The sequence below is a fragment of the Populus trichocarpa genome, chromosome 17 (genome assembly GCF_000002775.5).
Source record: "Populus trichocarpa isolate Nisqually-1 chromosome 17, P.trichocarpa_v4.1, whole genome shotgun sequence".
Taxonomy (NCBI): Eukaryota; Viridiplantae; Streptophyta; class Magnoliopsida; order Malpighiales; family Salicaceae; genus Populus; species Populus trichocarpa.
In genome coordinates, this window is record NC_037301.2 from 12,775,072 (window position 1) to 12,789,774 (window position 14,703).

At 34.1% G+C, this 14,703-nt stretch overlaps 3 protein-coding genes across 6 annotated transcripts; 1 reads left to right on the forward strand and 2 right to left on the reverse strand.

Moving 5' to 3' along the window:
* Positions 1-1,140: 1,140 nt before the first annotated feature.
* Positions 1,141-3,835, forward strand: LOC18099412 (E3 ubiquitin-protein ligase SINA-like 10). The gene is made up of 2 exons (XM_024588592.2): positions 1,141-1,709; positions 2,920-3,835. Exons 1-2 carry the CDS (start codon positions 1,212-1,214, stop codon positions 3,637-3,639), a joined length of 1,218 nt encoding a protein of 405 aa, XP_024444360.1. The 5' UTR covers positions 1,141-1,211; the 3' UTR covers positions 3,640-3,835.
* Positions 3,836-5,033: 1,198 nt separating this feature from the next.
* LOC18109053 (loganic acid O-methyltransferase) lies at positions 5,034-11,363 on the reverse strand. Of its 4 annotated transcripts, none has more exons than XM_052448757.1 (3): positions 11,167-11,355; positions 5,848-6,519; positions 5,034-5,509 (listed from the first exon to the last, which is right to left on the reverse strand). In XM_052448757.1, exons 1-3 carry the CDS (start codon positions 11,257-11,259, stop codon positions 5,165-5,167), a joined length of 1,110 nt encoding a protein of 369 aa, XP_052304717.1. In that variant the 5' UTR covers positions 11,260-11,355; the 3' UTR covers positions 5,034-5,164. The 4 variants fall into 4 exon arrangements, with proteins under 4 accessions (XP_052304717.1, XP_052304716.1, XP_024444694.2 ...); XM_052448756.1 differs by lacking the exon at positions 11,167-11,355 and adding an exon at positions 6,618-6,854; XM_024588926.2 differs by lacking the exons at positions 5,034-5,509; positions 5,848-6,519 and adding exons at positions 8,098-8,550; positions 10,400-11,068 and having other exon boundaries at positions 11,167-11,363.
* Positions 11,364-13,006: 1,643 nt separating this feature from the next.
* On the reverse strand, positions 13,007-14,131 carry LOC18099409 (loganic acid O-methyltransferase-like). Its single transcript, XM_052448340.1, has 2 exons — positions 13,592-14,131; positions 13,007-13,354 (listed from the first exon to the last, which is right to left on the reverse strand). Exons 1-2 carry the CDS (start codon positions 14,129-14,131, stop codon positions 13,007-13,009), a joined length of 888 nt encoding a protein of 295 aa, XP_052304300.1.
* Between the last annotated feature and the right edge of the window lie 572 nt (positions 14,132-14,703).

Genomic DNA, 14,703 nt, shown 5'->3' on the forward strand with positions numbered 1-14,703 from the left:
ATAATATTTACACAATTAACTCGCTAACTTAAGTTGAATTATAATGCCAAATTTTTTTATGATATCTAGAACTTTTTTAAGTTTTAAATTATTTTGATCTAGCATAAATTATAACTTGAAATGGCCTACAAAATTGCAAAGTCTTCTATTCAAATTTGCAATATTTGGTTGAAATGTTTAAATTATAACTTGAAATTGGTCTACAAATGTTGTGAAGATTTGTGTTTTCACATGTCATTTATCAATACCTGGAACCTGGAACCCGAGCCTTAGACTTGGTTAAATCTAAAAGAAAATTGTAAGTTGTACTAATTAGATGTTAATTTTTTTTGTGAGTAAATAAATGTTGGTAATTTACCCGTGATCTAACAAGCATAAATTAATTGTTATTAAACTTGGTAACTCAGCTTAGCTCGAACGGGTCTTTTTAAGACCCACCCAACAAGACATAATATAGATTGGTGTAAAAAAAAATTTAACTTGTAATTCATCTGGTTAACCATAGTTTTGAAACCTGACCCGACTCGACAGGACGAGCCGGGGCTGGAACTAGGCCTGGTTGAAGAAAAAACAGGGGAAAGAAAAACTCAGTGTGACCCGACTGACCCGAACCCAGTAAAAAACCCAGCTGCAACCCGTTGATTTTTGTTTTTTTTACTAAAACGATGTCGTTTTGATTTTTTTTTTAAAAAATTGACCCGGATGTCCCGGTGACCTGGTTAAAACCCAGAACCCTGATCTTAAACCAGACCGGATCTAAAAACTATGCGGTTAACCCAATAATTCACTAATGACATAGTTAGAACCCAATTAATTTTTTCTTAAAAATAACACTGTTTTGACATGACATTTAGTCCAAATCAAAATTAATAATTATGCATAAATTAGCTTCCTTCAATAAAACATGTCCAGAAGTGCATTATTCTGACCCGCTTAATTATTATTATTATTATTATTATTATATAGAAGGTTTTATCAAACATAAATTCGTTAATGAATATTAAAAGTAATTAAAATGACAGAAAAAAACTAATTAAGAAAGAAAAATAAATAAATTTTTCGGGAGGCGGGAAGGCACGATTGGCTCCCCGCCATTTCTATTTACAACCCAGAACAAATAATTAAAACGAAAGCCACCAAGCTAAGGAAGTCTAAAAGAATCAAAATTTTTCACCAGTGTCTGTAGACGAGAGCGAGCGAGCGAGAGAGAGATGGTTAAGTTCCCTGAAGAAAATGAAGATGGACCCAGCAATCCATCTCGCAAGAGACAAAGGGTTTCTTCAACTTCCGGTGGTTTTTCTGCTGCTACTCCAAACCAAGAGACCCAACAGCATCTAGAGAATGAAAATCAAGAAGCAACCCAACAGCACCAAGAGAATGAAAATCGAGAGACAACCCATCAGCATCAATCAAATGAAAATGAAGAGACCCAACAGCATGAATCAAATGAAGAAAATGAAGGGACCCATCAGCATCAAGCAAATGAAAATGAAGAAACCCAACAGCATCAAGAAAATGAAAATCAAGAATCTTCTGAAGAAGAGGACGAGTATCTTAGTGATGGTGGGGCGGAAGCTGAACAAGAGGATGACGTACTCGATAAATTAAGCAGTTTTCTTGGCGATGGTGCCATGTCAATGACCCTCATGGACCTAGATATTCTTGATTGCGCAATCTGCTTATATCCCTTGACTATCCCTGTCTTTCAGGTTATTTTTTTTTCTTCTTTACTTTCTTGATGCTGTTGTTGTTTGGTTTGTTTCTGTTTTCTGTGTTTTTTTTCGGTGCTGGTGTTTATTGTTTTATTTTTTATGGGCTTGATTGGATAGGATCAGTTAATGTGAAGTGCTTGATATTTTCAACAAGGTTATTTACAAACACATGCTTAGAGGCTATTCTGTTATCTTACTATAGCTGCCATTTCTTCATGGTGCCGTGACAGTTTTCTATATAGTGTTGGGGATTGTGGAAGGATGTAGCTCCAAGGTATGAATTCTTGGTTGATATTGTAGTTTAGAGAAAAATGTCATGTTTTCTGGTTGCTGGTTATGTGGGAGATGGGCGGTGGATTCAGTAGAAACTCAAGCTTGCAAGTTCCATCGTGTATATCAATACATGATATCGGCCATGATTTTTTTTTTTGTAGTTCCATATCGAGCAAGACTCGAAACACTGGTAGAAGACTCGTTGGTTTAGTGCTGTTGTAGAACTAAGAAGGTTGAACTAGGATTGTGGTACAATATTCTTCAAATAAAGCTGGAGATATGTTCTCTTGGAAGGAAACGTTTAACATGGTGATATGCCTTAAAAATGTGACATGTTTGTAGTTTAGTTGAGAGATGGCTAAGAAATGTAAAAATACAAGTAGAATGTGGTGGAAGAATGGATTCGATATATATAAATACTGTGCAAATTGAGGTTTGTTTAGTAAGGTTTGCTTAGAGTCGTGTCTTTGTATTTGTTGTTTGGAGTCCAAAATCCCAACTTGTGGGATACTCTGCTGTCCCAAAAGCTTTTAATTCTTGACTTAGCTTACAATTAAATCTGTAATTTGAGTAGATGAAATCAATGAATGGTTTGCGTTATTGGCTATAGCAAGTCGTGTTATTTGTTATTCATCTAGTAAACCTTGTCAACAAGTAGCAACAGTTGATTCTCATTTAATTGGTAAACATTCCCTGTACTTGGTTTGCTTGTCCCTTTTCACATTACTGGTAACAGAGGGTTCCTTTTTGCTTATTGTCTTTCGACTCCTTTTCTTACCACGTGTTTCCTAAGTTAATGGCAAATTAGGTTCTTTCCGGTACTTTGGATTTCGTTTTTCAATCTTTTCATTTGCCTGATTCATTATCACATCTAGCTAATCTCACAGTTTCCTTCTTTTTCTCTCTTTTTTTGGGTGCTTATGGGGGAATTCAGTGTGAGAATGGGCACACAGCTTGCTCTTCCTGCTGCAGTAAACTTGCACATAAATGTCCTGCCTGCTCGTTTCCTATCGGCAATAATCGCTGTCGGGCTATCGAGAAGGTTCTTGAATCAGTAAGGATACCATGCGAAAATATGCGGTATGGGTGTGGAGGGACATTTATTTACAGCGAGAAGTACAATCATGATAAGAGTTGCATCTATGCACCATGCTCCTGCCCAATACAAGGTTGCAACTTCATCAGCTCTTCTAAGAAGTTAGACCCGCATTTGCGTTGCAGGCATGTAGGTGATGTGATACGCTTTTACTATGGTGGGGCATTCCCTCTTCCCTTAACTGTTGGTCAAAATTCTGTGGTTCTCCAAGAAACTGACGATGGTGCTATATTTATTCTTCATCATCATGAAGAAACCTTTGGGAATATTGTCACAATTAGTTGCTTAGGGCCGCCCACATCTGCAGGAGAACACTTCTACGAACTTTCAACAAATGAATACTTCTATGATCTTTCAAAAAAATCTCAGGGAAAGAGTTTCAAATTTCAGTCTTATATGCAGAGTATTCAGAGCAGGGTTGATCACCCTCTCTCGGCGGGGCTCGTTCTACCTCCAGGTCAGTTTTTTGGTACATCTAAGATGATATACCTTGATCTCATCATATGGCGTAAGGGTGACTGCCCTTTAAACATCCAAAGCAGTACAAATGCCAATTAACGGTGTTACGTTTATTGACGTTATCATCTGCTCCAAGCACCGGCTCAGTTTCTCACTTTTTAACATTTTGGGTTGATTTTAATGTTAATTAATGAGACTTTAACGCTTAGAGAACTTTAGTCTTTGTTGAGAGACAGATGAAAGTTGTATGGCGATGCCTATTTTGTGGTGCCTCCTGAAAGCTTTTCTTTCTTTCTTTCCTGTCTTCTTTCGCAGTTGATATTTGCAAATTGCTTTCTGCTATAAGCTTCGGCCGAATTTCTATGGCTGTAAGAGTTCGGTGGGCTGCATACAGTCATCTAATTACACTTAACTCAAAGTCAAGAAACTGATGCTGTATGCTTCCTTGCGTTCCAGGCCTTAATTCACTTATAAACTGTGATTAACCTCTATGGATTTAGACATGCAAATTGGATTTTAAACATGATTTTTTTTGCTCTAAATTATTGATTTTTTTAATAATTTTGAATCGTTTTAATTTGTTAATATCAAAAATAAATTATAAAAAATAAAAAATATTATTTTAATTCATTTACCGGTAAACAATTATAATCCTAAAAATTACATAAAAATACTTGACTTGCTGGCATGTTTTGCAGAAAAAATAGAGACAAAAGATATCGGGAACTAAAAAGACCACCACGCATGTGATGAACTTTTTTGAAAATAACACAGTTTCAAAAGATTATGAAAAATAACACAGTTCTAAAAAGTTTTAGAAAATAATATAACTTGTAACAAACTATTGAGAATTGTAGTTGTTGAAAAATTGTTGGTGATCTAGTGGCAAGAGCTTGGAATTAAGAGGTTTACTTCTCCTGTGGTTTTAAACTTAAGCCATGTAGTTATTAATATAATGGTCACTGAAAGCTTACATGATCATTAATAATATAACTTGTAAAGAACTATTGACAATTGTAGTTGTTGAAAAATTGTTATTCATAATAATAATAATTTAAATAAAAAATTATGATTTAAAATCATGGTTTTAATGCAACGTTATTTCTAATAACGATTACAGTTTCGTAACAAAATCACAATTCAAATATGTATAAACAACCTTTTTTTTCTCTGAAACAAAAAGTCGTAGGAAATATATATATTAAAAAAAACTGACTATTTACATAATAGATATGTTATTATAGTTATATAAACAATATTAAAACAAAAATTGATGTATGGACTGCTTTAAATATTCCTTACTAATTCAAAGAAATACATATGTTATTCTTTGGGAAATGTTAACATCGTTGTAAAGATCGGATCAAATGGCCGACTCTGAAGACACCATCTCTATGCTTTGAAAAATCTCAAGTATGATGCACTTGTAATTATCAAGTGCATCTGAGGCACTCTCCCCAACCACTCGCAATAATAAAAACAGACAGATAGAATAAAAAAGAACAAGTTTCTTAGTAATATAGCTGCCAGCCCAGAAAAGATACAGGCATTATTTGTTATGGTAATGGAAACACAAAAGCTTGATAATTCGTCAACATTGAAATCCAAAAACGCATATCTTTCATCAGTTAATGTTGCGCTTTAGCAGGATAAAATGGTCGACGTGTTGAGGCGTCGCCCCATTGAAGACAGAGTCATAATTCTCTGCAAACTTCTTGGCAAAATATTCGAATATTTTGTCAACATCATCCCTTCCAAAGTGTTCTTCCAATAGTCCCTGAAAAATAGCTCTAAATTGCGAAATAACAAACTGGACATCTAGCTTCCTTTTCATCATGGGATTATTCAGCATGTTCATTCTCTCAATACAGAAATGTCCGTTGTTCTTTATAATCTCTTCCAACTCCTTAGCAGAAGAGTAGTACAGAGGCAAATTAAAGGAATCCACCTTTTCTTCACTAATCACTCCCTGCAAGAAATATTAGTATAGTTCAATGAAATTAATAATTGAAAAAAATAAAAATAAGAGCGTACACCATACCGTTTTGCTTCTCCGTTTCTTACTATTCTTTTATCGAAAAAAACAGGTAAATAGAAAAATAACAAATAGATTATCTTTCTTGAAAAGTTGAAGACAGATCCTTCACATAATAACTACGAGATTTGTAAGGAATTGCCTCCTCTGTCTGACCTCAAGGGTTGGCGTACTTTACTAGCACAACACCAACTCCTTGCAATTGCACCAAATACTCAACGCTTTTTTGTTGAAATTCTTCTAATCAATACAGGAGAGATTTATATGCTTACCAATTTTGCCATGTCGATGAGGCAAGACCCGAAAAGCTCATAGCTTTTTCCAGCTACAGTTTGAGACAAAAGGATTCCGTCAGGAAGACCGAGAATTATGATCACCATCAATCCTCCACCAATAATTTCTTGTGCTCTAGCATTCAGAAAGTTATCCATATCCGTTTTGAACTGAGCTGAATACGCTTTTGCCACTTCTTTTGCAGTTCCACTGCACTGTATGCTACCCTTATTCCATGCCGGAGATTTGGTGTCCACAACTTCCTCTGGAACCTTAGAGAGCCATTGCAAGGAATAGGAAGAGTATGCAAGATGGAGCGTTGACTTCGGGAATAAACGACCATAAAAAGTACCAGGCACTCCAGCAGCGAAGTATTTTTGATACAATGGAAGGGTTTTGAAGAGAGTGTTGAAATCATTGGTTGTGACATCGTTGAAGAAAACTTGGAACTCTAAGGGTACTGGGGAGTTTTGGAACTGGGCATGGTATTTCTGCTCCACAGCTTCTATGATTTTCTCCATTGCCAAGAATGTATTCGGCCCAACAGAACATCCAAAATCTGCGATTCGGAAAGTGCAGATATTTGAAGAATCAGAACAAGGGCTTATAAATTCAAGCTTATCTTTGATGCCTTCATTCATCAATTCATTCACGATAACCAGCCCTCCCCTCTGCACTTGGCAATAAGTAAATACACTTTTGTAATTAAACATCAGTGCGTGTTAATTCAAATCAGTCTGTAGAAGATATTAAGAGAAAGAATGTATACCTGATAGGAAGAATTTTGGGCATAGCTACGAGGTCCATCTCCACCAACCATAGCCCATGATTTTGGCACTGTTTTGGTCTCTTCATTTTCCATCTCTCTATTTCTCAACTTGATGCAGGTTTCCTTCCTATATATGGTAGCTCTACTTCACATTCAAGAGAAGGGTAGATCTCTCTATATCAGTAATTCGCCTCTTACTTCTTCCATCGCATAACTACAATAAAATTATATTATGTGGGGGGCATAAATTAACAAATGCAAGTAACATTTGATTACTTAGTATTTCTTTTTATATAATATATGTTTGAATTCAAGAACTTTTGAAAGGAATATCAATATTAATCTTAGTTGAGTTGTAATTTATTGGCTGATTCCTTAATTTTTAAATCTTGGTGTGGTTTTTATAGATTAGTTGTGATTATATGGAGTTTTTTTTGCAAGTAGAAGGGATCCTGACATAGGTTGCGTAACAAAAATCCTAGCTTAAGAAGTTTGGATAAGTCAAATGATCTTTCTAACAAAAACAAAAACTAGCCATAATTTTTAATTCAATCATCAGATTACGTTGAAAGGTTGCCATAACATTTTAAAGTCCATGTTCCTAGTATATAATAGAAGACAACTTCATCGAAGTTCGAGAACATTCTCATATTTAGCTAAAAAATTACTGCTTGAGATTTCTTTTTATTTTCCTTGTTGATTTTAAATTTTATTTTTTTGTTTAGATTATTATTTTTAATTTAATTAGCATTTTATTAACTAGAATTTCTTTTTCTTGTATTTAAATAGCTTGGTAGGCTATTTTTCAGAAGAGAATATATAATCACAATATATGAGTTTTTTTTTCTATAATTTTCTATATAGATAAGAATTGTAACTTTACGCTTGAAAACCCTAGTTTTTTTCTCTATAATATAAGGCTATAAAATTTTAAGGATCGAAGAACTCTATCCACGGTATACACAGCATCACTTATTGATGAATATTTTCAAAAGTTGAAGAATATACATACATGATTAGAAAGATGGAAAGCGTTAGGGCCTGAGGCTGAGGGGTATGGTGTCAAACAAAACGTGAAACTCAAGAGTTTCATTATACACACACATACATATAATATGCCACCTTCGTTAATTAAAAATAAAATAAAATCATATATTTGATCTGATGCTGCAGAACTTTGCGTTTAATTGTACAGAAGCATCATAGTATTCGTGATAAAGAGTTGTTTTATTCCCTTCTGGGAATTTTATCCCTGTTAACGAACATTCTTGATATATCAGGGGAAAGAAAATAATAATAATAAAGCATTTCCACCCTTTCTGGGAGCCTGTGAAGGGTATTCTTTGGAAACTGGGTAGATCGTTGTAAGGATCGGATCCAATGGCCGAATCTCAATGCACGATTTCTCTGCTTTAAAAGATTCAACTATGGGCACCCTACCACTCGCAAGAACAAGAACAGACGGATAGAAGAAAAAAGAAAAAAGAAAATCGTAGCAGTATAGCTACCAGAGCATAAAAGATACAAACATTATTCGGTATGGTAATAAGAACACAAAACATTGAAATCCAAGGACGCATATCTTTCATCAATTAATGTTACGCTTCAGCAGGATAAAATGCTCGACGTGTTGATGCTTTGCCACATTGAAGACAGAGTCATAATTCTCTGCAAGCTTCTTGGCATGATATTCCAATATTTTGTCAACATCATCCCTTCCAAAGTGTGCTTCCAATAGTCCCTGAAAAATAGATCTAAATTGCGAAATATGAGATTGGACATCGATCTTCCTTTTCATCATGGGATGATTCAGCATGTTCAATCTCTCAATACAGAAATGTCCATGGTTCTTTATAATCTCTTCCAACTCCTTAGCTGAAGAGTAGTACAAAGGCAAATTAAAGGTATCCACCTTTTCTTCACTAATCACTCCCTGCAAGAAATATTGTATAGTTCAATGAAATTAATATTTGAAAAAAAAAACATATATTTATGCTGTACCGTTTTGTTTCTCCGTCTCTTACTATTGCTGGGAGGGTGAATTGGATCCCATTCTTGTAAATTGGAAGTATCGAAAAACAGGTAAATAAAGAAATAACTATATGATGACATCTAATATATATTTGCTAGATTTATTTTTTATTATAGAATGAACTATGAAGATGGTGTTTAAACCGTCCGTACTAGTATTAAGGAAATGATGTGCTAGATTTATTTATTATTATAGAAGGAACTATGAAGATGGTGTTATAGATTTACAACTGAGTTGTTTGTTGAATTATAAAGGTCAATCAATTTACATGTTTTACATTAATAAGTGGTTTGAATTTTTTTAAACCCGTGTTTAGAATCATCACACCGGAAGCACTATATATGAAAAAAGCGCGAAGCCCAATCCCCAAGAAATGAAACGCTTAAGGACGAAACAAAAATATAAATTATACAAAAAGATTCAAAATAAAAATAGCAATTAAAAGAATGATGGTGAAAATTAAAATAAAAAATAAATTTGACGGCAACAAGAAATTTTTAAATTGGGGGTTAAATTGGAAAGAATAATAACATTAACAAAAATGATAAGAAAAAATCAAAAGAATGAGGATCAAATTGAAAAAATAATACACCATAAACTTGGATTGAAGGGTGAAATTGAAAACAATAAAACTTTTATATGAGGAATCAAAACAATAAGGACAAAATTGAAACACGAAAAATTAGGATCAAATGACTAAATTGAAAAGAACAAAATTTTAACAAAATGGCTAAGAAAAAAAAAGAAATCAAAAGAAAGAGAATCGAAGCCAAAAAATAAAATACAAAGAGGGCCAACTTGGAATTTGAGAGGGAGGAGAGAGAGAAAAAGAAATGTCCACCAAAAATAAACCACCTAACTTCTGTTGACACACACCATACCAAGAGGAGGAGGACGCGGTAACAGTTCCAACGACGCGAAAGGACAATTTTGACAATTAGAAGTCGCACGCGCCACGCTCGAAGTTCATGAACTCCTCCCACACGTTCCCTTATCATGTGCTGGTAGTTTTTTAAATTTTAATATTTAATTTTTATAAAAAAACAATAATGCTCTTAACAAAACAGCAACAGGCAAAAAAACCTGAAAAGAAAAAAAAAGACTCATGACTGAAGGCTTTTATTTTTTACTTTAAATGGCATTTAAGTAGGTTTATTGTGTATTTATACGTCAAAAGACCATAATTGCTATCAATAAAATAGTAAATAACAAAAAAACAACATGAAAAGTAAAGAAAAACCCTTGACTGAAGGCTTTTTTAATACTTCGAGGGTATTTAAGGAATTTTACTCTGCACTCAAAAGCAAAAGAAACAAAACATATATTCTTAGATTCCAAGAGAATTTTAGTATTTTTACAGTTCATTAAAAAAATAAAAAAACCCTTTTATTTCTATAAACCAAGCCAAATGTTATTTGATTAAGGGGTAAAATCATAACTTCATTGTTGTAATTCACAGTAAAATGAGTCTCGTACTATAATAATATTTCACACTATTCCCTTATAGTATGTGTGTGTACATGTATTATCATGTGTTTGATGGACTTTCCAGCTTGATTTTACAATTTGAAAGGCAAAGATTAATAATGTACCCTAAAATATATATGTTAACGAGCTAAAACTAAGTTTAGGGTTATACCAATGATATAGTAGCCAAATGTCTAGTGTTATAACAATTATCCCGGGATTCGCCTTTTGTAATCCGTTGATATCTCTTGAAAAGTTAAAGACAAACCATTTATATGCTTACCACTTTCGCCATGTCGATGAGGCAAGATCCAAAGAAGTCATTGAATATTCCAGCTCCAGTTTGAGACATAAGGATTCCGTCAGGAAGACCGAGAGTTATGATCACCATCAATCCTCCACCAATAATTTCTTGTGCTCTAGCATTCAGAAAGTTATCCATATCCGTTTTGAACTGAGCTGAATACGCCTTCGCTACTTCTTTTGCAGTTCCACTGCACTGTATGCTACCCTTATTCCATGCTGGAGATTTGGTGTCCACAACTTCCTCTGGAACCTTAGAGAGCCAGTGCAAGGAATAGGAAGAGTATGCAAGACGGAGCGTTGACTTCGGGAATAAACGACCATAAAAAGTACCAGGCACTCCAGCAGCGAAGTATTTTTGATACAATGGAAGGGTTTTGAAGAGAGTGTTGAAATCATTGGTTGTGACATCGTTGAAGAAAACTTGGAACTCTAAGGGTGGGGAGTTTTTGAACTGGGCATGGTATTTCTGCTCCACAGCTTCTATGATTTTCTCCATTGCCAAGAATGTATTCGGCCCAGCAGAACATCCAAAATCTGCGATTCGAAATGTGCAAACATTTGAAGAATCAAAACAAGGGCTTTTAAAGTCAAGCGTCTCTTTGATGCCTTCATTCATCAATTCATTCACGACGTCCAACACTCCCCTCTGCACTTGGCAATAAGTAAATACACTTTTGTAATTAAACATCAGTGAGTGTTAATTCAAATCAGTCTGTAGAAGATACTGAGAGAAAGAATGGATACCTGATAGGAAGAATTTTGGGCATAGCTACGAGGTCCATCTCCACCAACCATAGCCCATGATTTTGGCACTGTTTTGGTCTCTTCATTTTCCATCTCTCTATTTCCCAACTTGATGCAGGTTTCCTTCCTATATATGGTAGCTCTACTTCACATTCAAGAGAAGGGTAGATTTGTCTATATCAGTAATTTGACTCTTACATCTTCCATAGCATAACTACAATAAAATTATACAATGAGCGGGGCATACGAAAATGCCGTCAGAGGTATATATATAGTAATTCGCCTCTTCCCTCTTCCAAACGCATAACTACAATAAAATTATATTATGTGTGGGGCATAAACAAATGCAAGTAACATTTGATTACTTAGTATATTCTTTTTATATAGTATATGTTTGAATTCAAGAACTTTTGAAAGGAATATCAATATTAATTGTTGATGGAAGTGCCTTTGTTTTATTGGAGTTAGGTTTCCAAAATACTGAATTAAAGCTTATAATTGATGCTTGGTTTGAGAAGTTCAATATTAGTATATACATAAATATTTTATTATTATTTTAATTCGGTCAATTTTTTAATTTAATGAACTAAATATGTTTTAAAATTGAGTGTGCAAGGAAATTTTTTACTAGAAGTAGGCTGACAATATTTTTTCCAAGAGGGTGTGGGAGAATTGCAACACCATCATATAAGATTGAATTTAAAATGTAAATGTTTTATTTTTAAAAAAATATTCAATTTTATTTTTTATTATCTTAATCGATAATTTATTTCTACATGCGAGGTTGCATGATTTCTGGTACGAGGCTCTGAAAAGATCAAAGAAATATGCAAAGAAAAGAGGTTTTCTAGGCTAGGAAGACGTGGTCCTGTAGAGGAATTTCAGACCTCCATATATCTTGAAGGCTATCTGAGAAGCTTATATCCAGCACATGATGTCTGAGCATTTTGTGTGTCGGTCGCAGTCCCGTGCAGAAAATCAAAACAAGGAGATTCATGGTTTAATTACCATAGCATATTCATTTCGTTCATTTCACATGCAAATTAGATGATAAGATTCTGTTTTATTACATATATATTTTTTTAAATTGTTGTTTTATATAAAAATATTTAACCAACACTAGGTTTTTTTTACAAGCTACAGTTCTTGGACACGATCTAAGACCAATAAAGTTTTTTTTTCGCTGAAGCTCACATGAAATAAGGAGACTAGCTCTTTAATATATCATCTTGATCCCTTCCCTAATCCTAAAAAGTGTTGTCTTGAATGATCCTTCCATGAAAACGAGGGGATGCTGGTGAAGCTAATTAAAAGGTGTTGCCAAATAAGAAAATCCTTACGTTTTAAATATTTTTCTTGGACTGCAAACGGGCTTATCAATTAGAAGAATTAAACCTGGAGGTTCTAATGCAGCAATTAACTTATCAATTATGAATATATATATACCCATTTTTACTAATCAAGAAAAATATTACAAATGAAAAATAGAAAAAAAAAAACAGTAATTGATAATTAAACATATAGAATTACATATATTTCAGGAAAGATAAAAATGACAAAAGGAGAATGGAGTAAAGTAAAAAAATAAATATTTTTTTTGACAAAATACAGAAATTAAGTGATTGAATTTGACACATCAAATAAAAAACCAATATTCCACACTGGGTCCAACTGTGTATGAGGGATTCATAGACCCTGTCCAACGAATGTAAACCATGATTTTATATTAAATCTAAACTAATTAAAAAAAAAAGGAGGAAATTATGACACACTTGACTGACATTTCAAAGCTAATGAAAGTCTTTTGCTTGAATTAATTGATTTGAAACAAGAAACAACTTTAATCAGAAAAATTGCGCCTTAGAATGATGAACAGGTCCATGAATTTTTGATTCTTCGTATCTATGATGGAAAACCAATTCTCGGATAGTTTTATGTTGAAAAGTTCGAATACTGCATCGACAATCTCACTTCCAAAGTGTCCTTTGATGAGTTCTTCCGTGATCGCTCGTAACTGTGATGTAAGAAATTGCGCTGTGAGGGTGGTGATGTTCATGTTGCTAGTTATTCTATCAATTTTCTCAACACTAAAGAATCCATTTCTCTGTAACAATGCTTCTAAATCCTTCGCTGGTGAAATGTATATTGGCAAGTTGAAGGCCTCCACCTTTTCTTCACTAATTATTCCCTGCAATTAGATTTCACGACTAATTAAACATGATTAGCAATAATACCATCCTCTCCTGAACTTCACTAAGATGCATCTAATTCAGCTTGTTTTTTTCCCAAGGTCTGTTCCCTCAAATTTATTAGAAAATCCAAACAAGATTGGAAGCTTTGCAAGGAAATTTTCAAACTCACGCCTCTAGAAATGATGCTTCAAAGTTTGAGAAAAAAACTAAAGCGAAGGGATTTGCAGTCTTACAGATTTGGCCATGTTCTGGAGGCAAGATCCCAAGAGATCATAAGTCATGCCGATTGAACTTTGAGACAGAAGCACCCCATCTTGTAGGGCAGGCATTATAATTACCAGCAACCCTCCATTCACAAGTTCTTGTGCCCTAGCATTCAAGAACGTCTCCATGTCATTCTTGAATTGAGATGAATATGCCTCTGCAACTTCTGTATGATATCCTGTGCAGTGAATGCTACCCTTATTCCATGCAGGAGACTTAGTATCCAAGACTTCCGAGGGAGTTTTGGAGAGCCATTGCAGTGCAAAAGAGGAGTGACCGAAGTGGAGAGAGGACTTGGGAAACAACCGGCAATGAAATGTACCTGGTACTCCAGCGGCAAAGAATTTGCGATTGTGATTGTGATGGAGGTTTTTGAAGAGAGTGTTAAAGTCATTGTTGGCGTGATCATTGAAGAACACTTGGAACTCCAAGGATTGATGCTTTTGATGATTGCCGTGGTACTTGAGCTCCACAGCTTCTATAATATTTTTCTGAAATTTAATGATCATGCTGAAAATATAGTTTCATGCTCCATCAAACTATTTCAGGCTGCTGATAACTTTGCAAAACAAGATGTAAGAAGAATATGTGATTTTATGGCTTGAATTTGATTGCCTCGGGAAGTGATGATTTTTGGTATCTGCTATAATTTTATTTTATATATATATATATATTTTGTATTCGTCTTTAATATATGTTGTTATGATTATACATATCAAAAATTAAAAAAAAAAATAAATAAAAAAGGGAAAGAAGGTGAAACATTATTGTTGAAATTTTTTATTTTCTTTTTGATACTCAAAATTTGAAAGTACTTGAGCAAAATAGAGGGTCTTGCAATTAAGAACTTGTGAGTATAAGCTATCATCCGAATGTTAAACCGTCACTTAGAAACAATAATAATAAAAAAGGTGATAATTCCTAACCAGAACAAAGACGCAAAAACACAAAAGTGGTCGTTAAAACCAAATGTTTTTCTCATAGGAATAACAGCCACTGTTCGCACAAAAAAACAAAAGTCTCTTCTCATATATAGCATCTTTATATCTTCCCAATCATTGACAATGCCTCCCTCATTGAT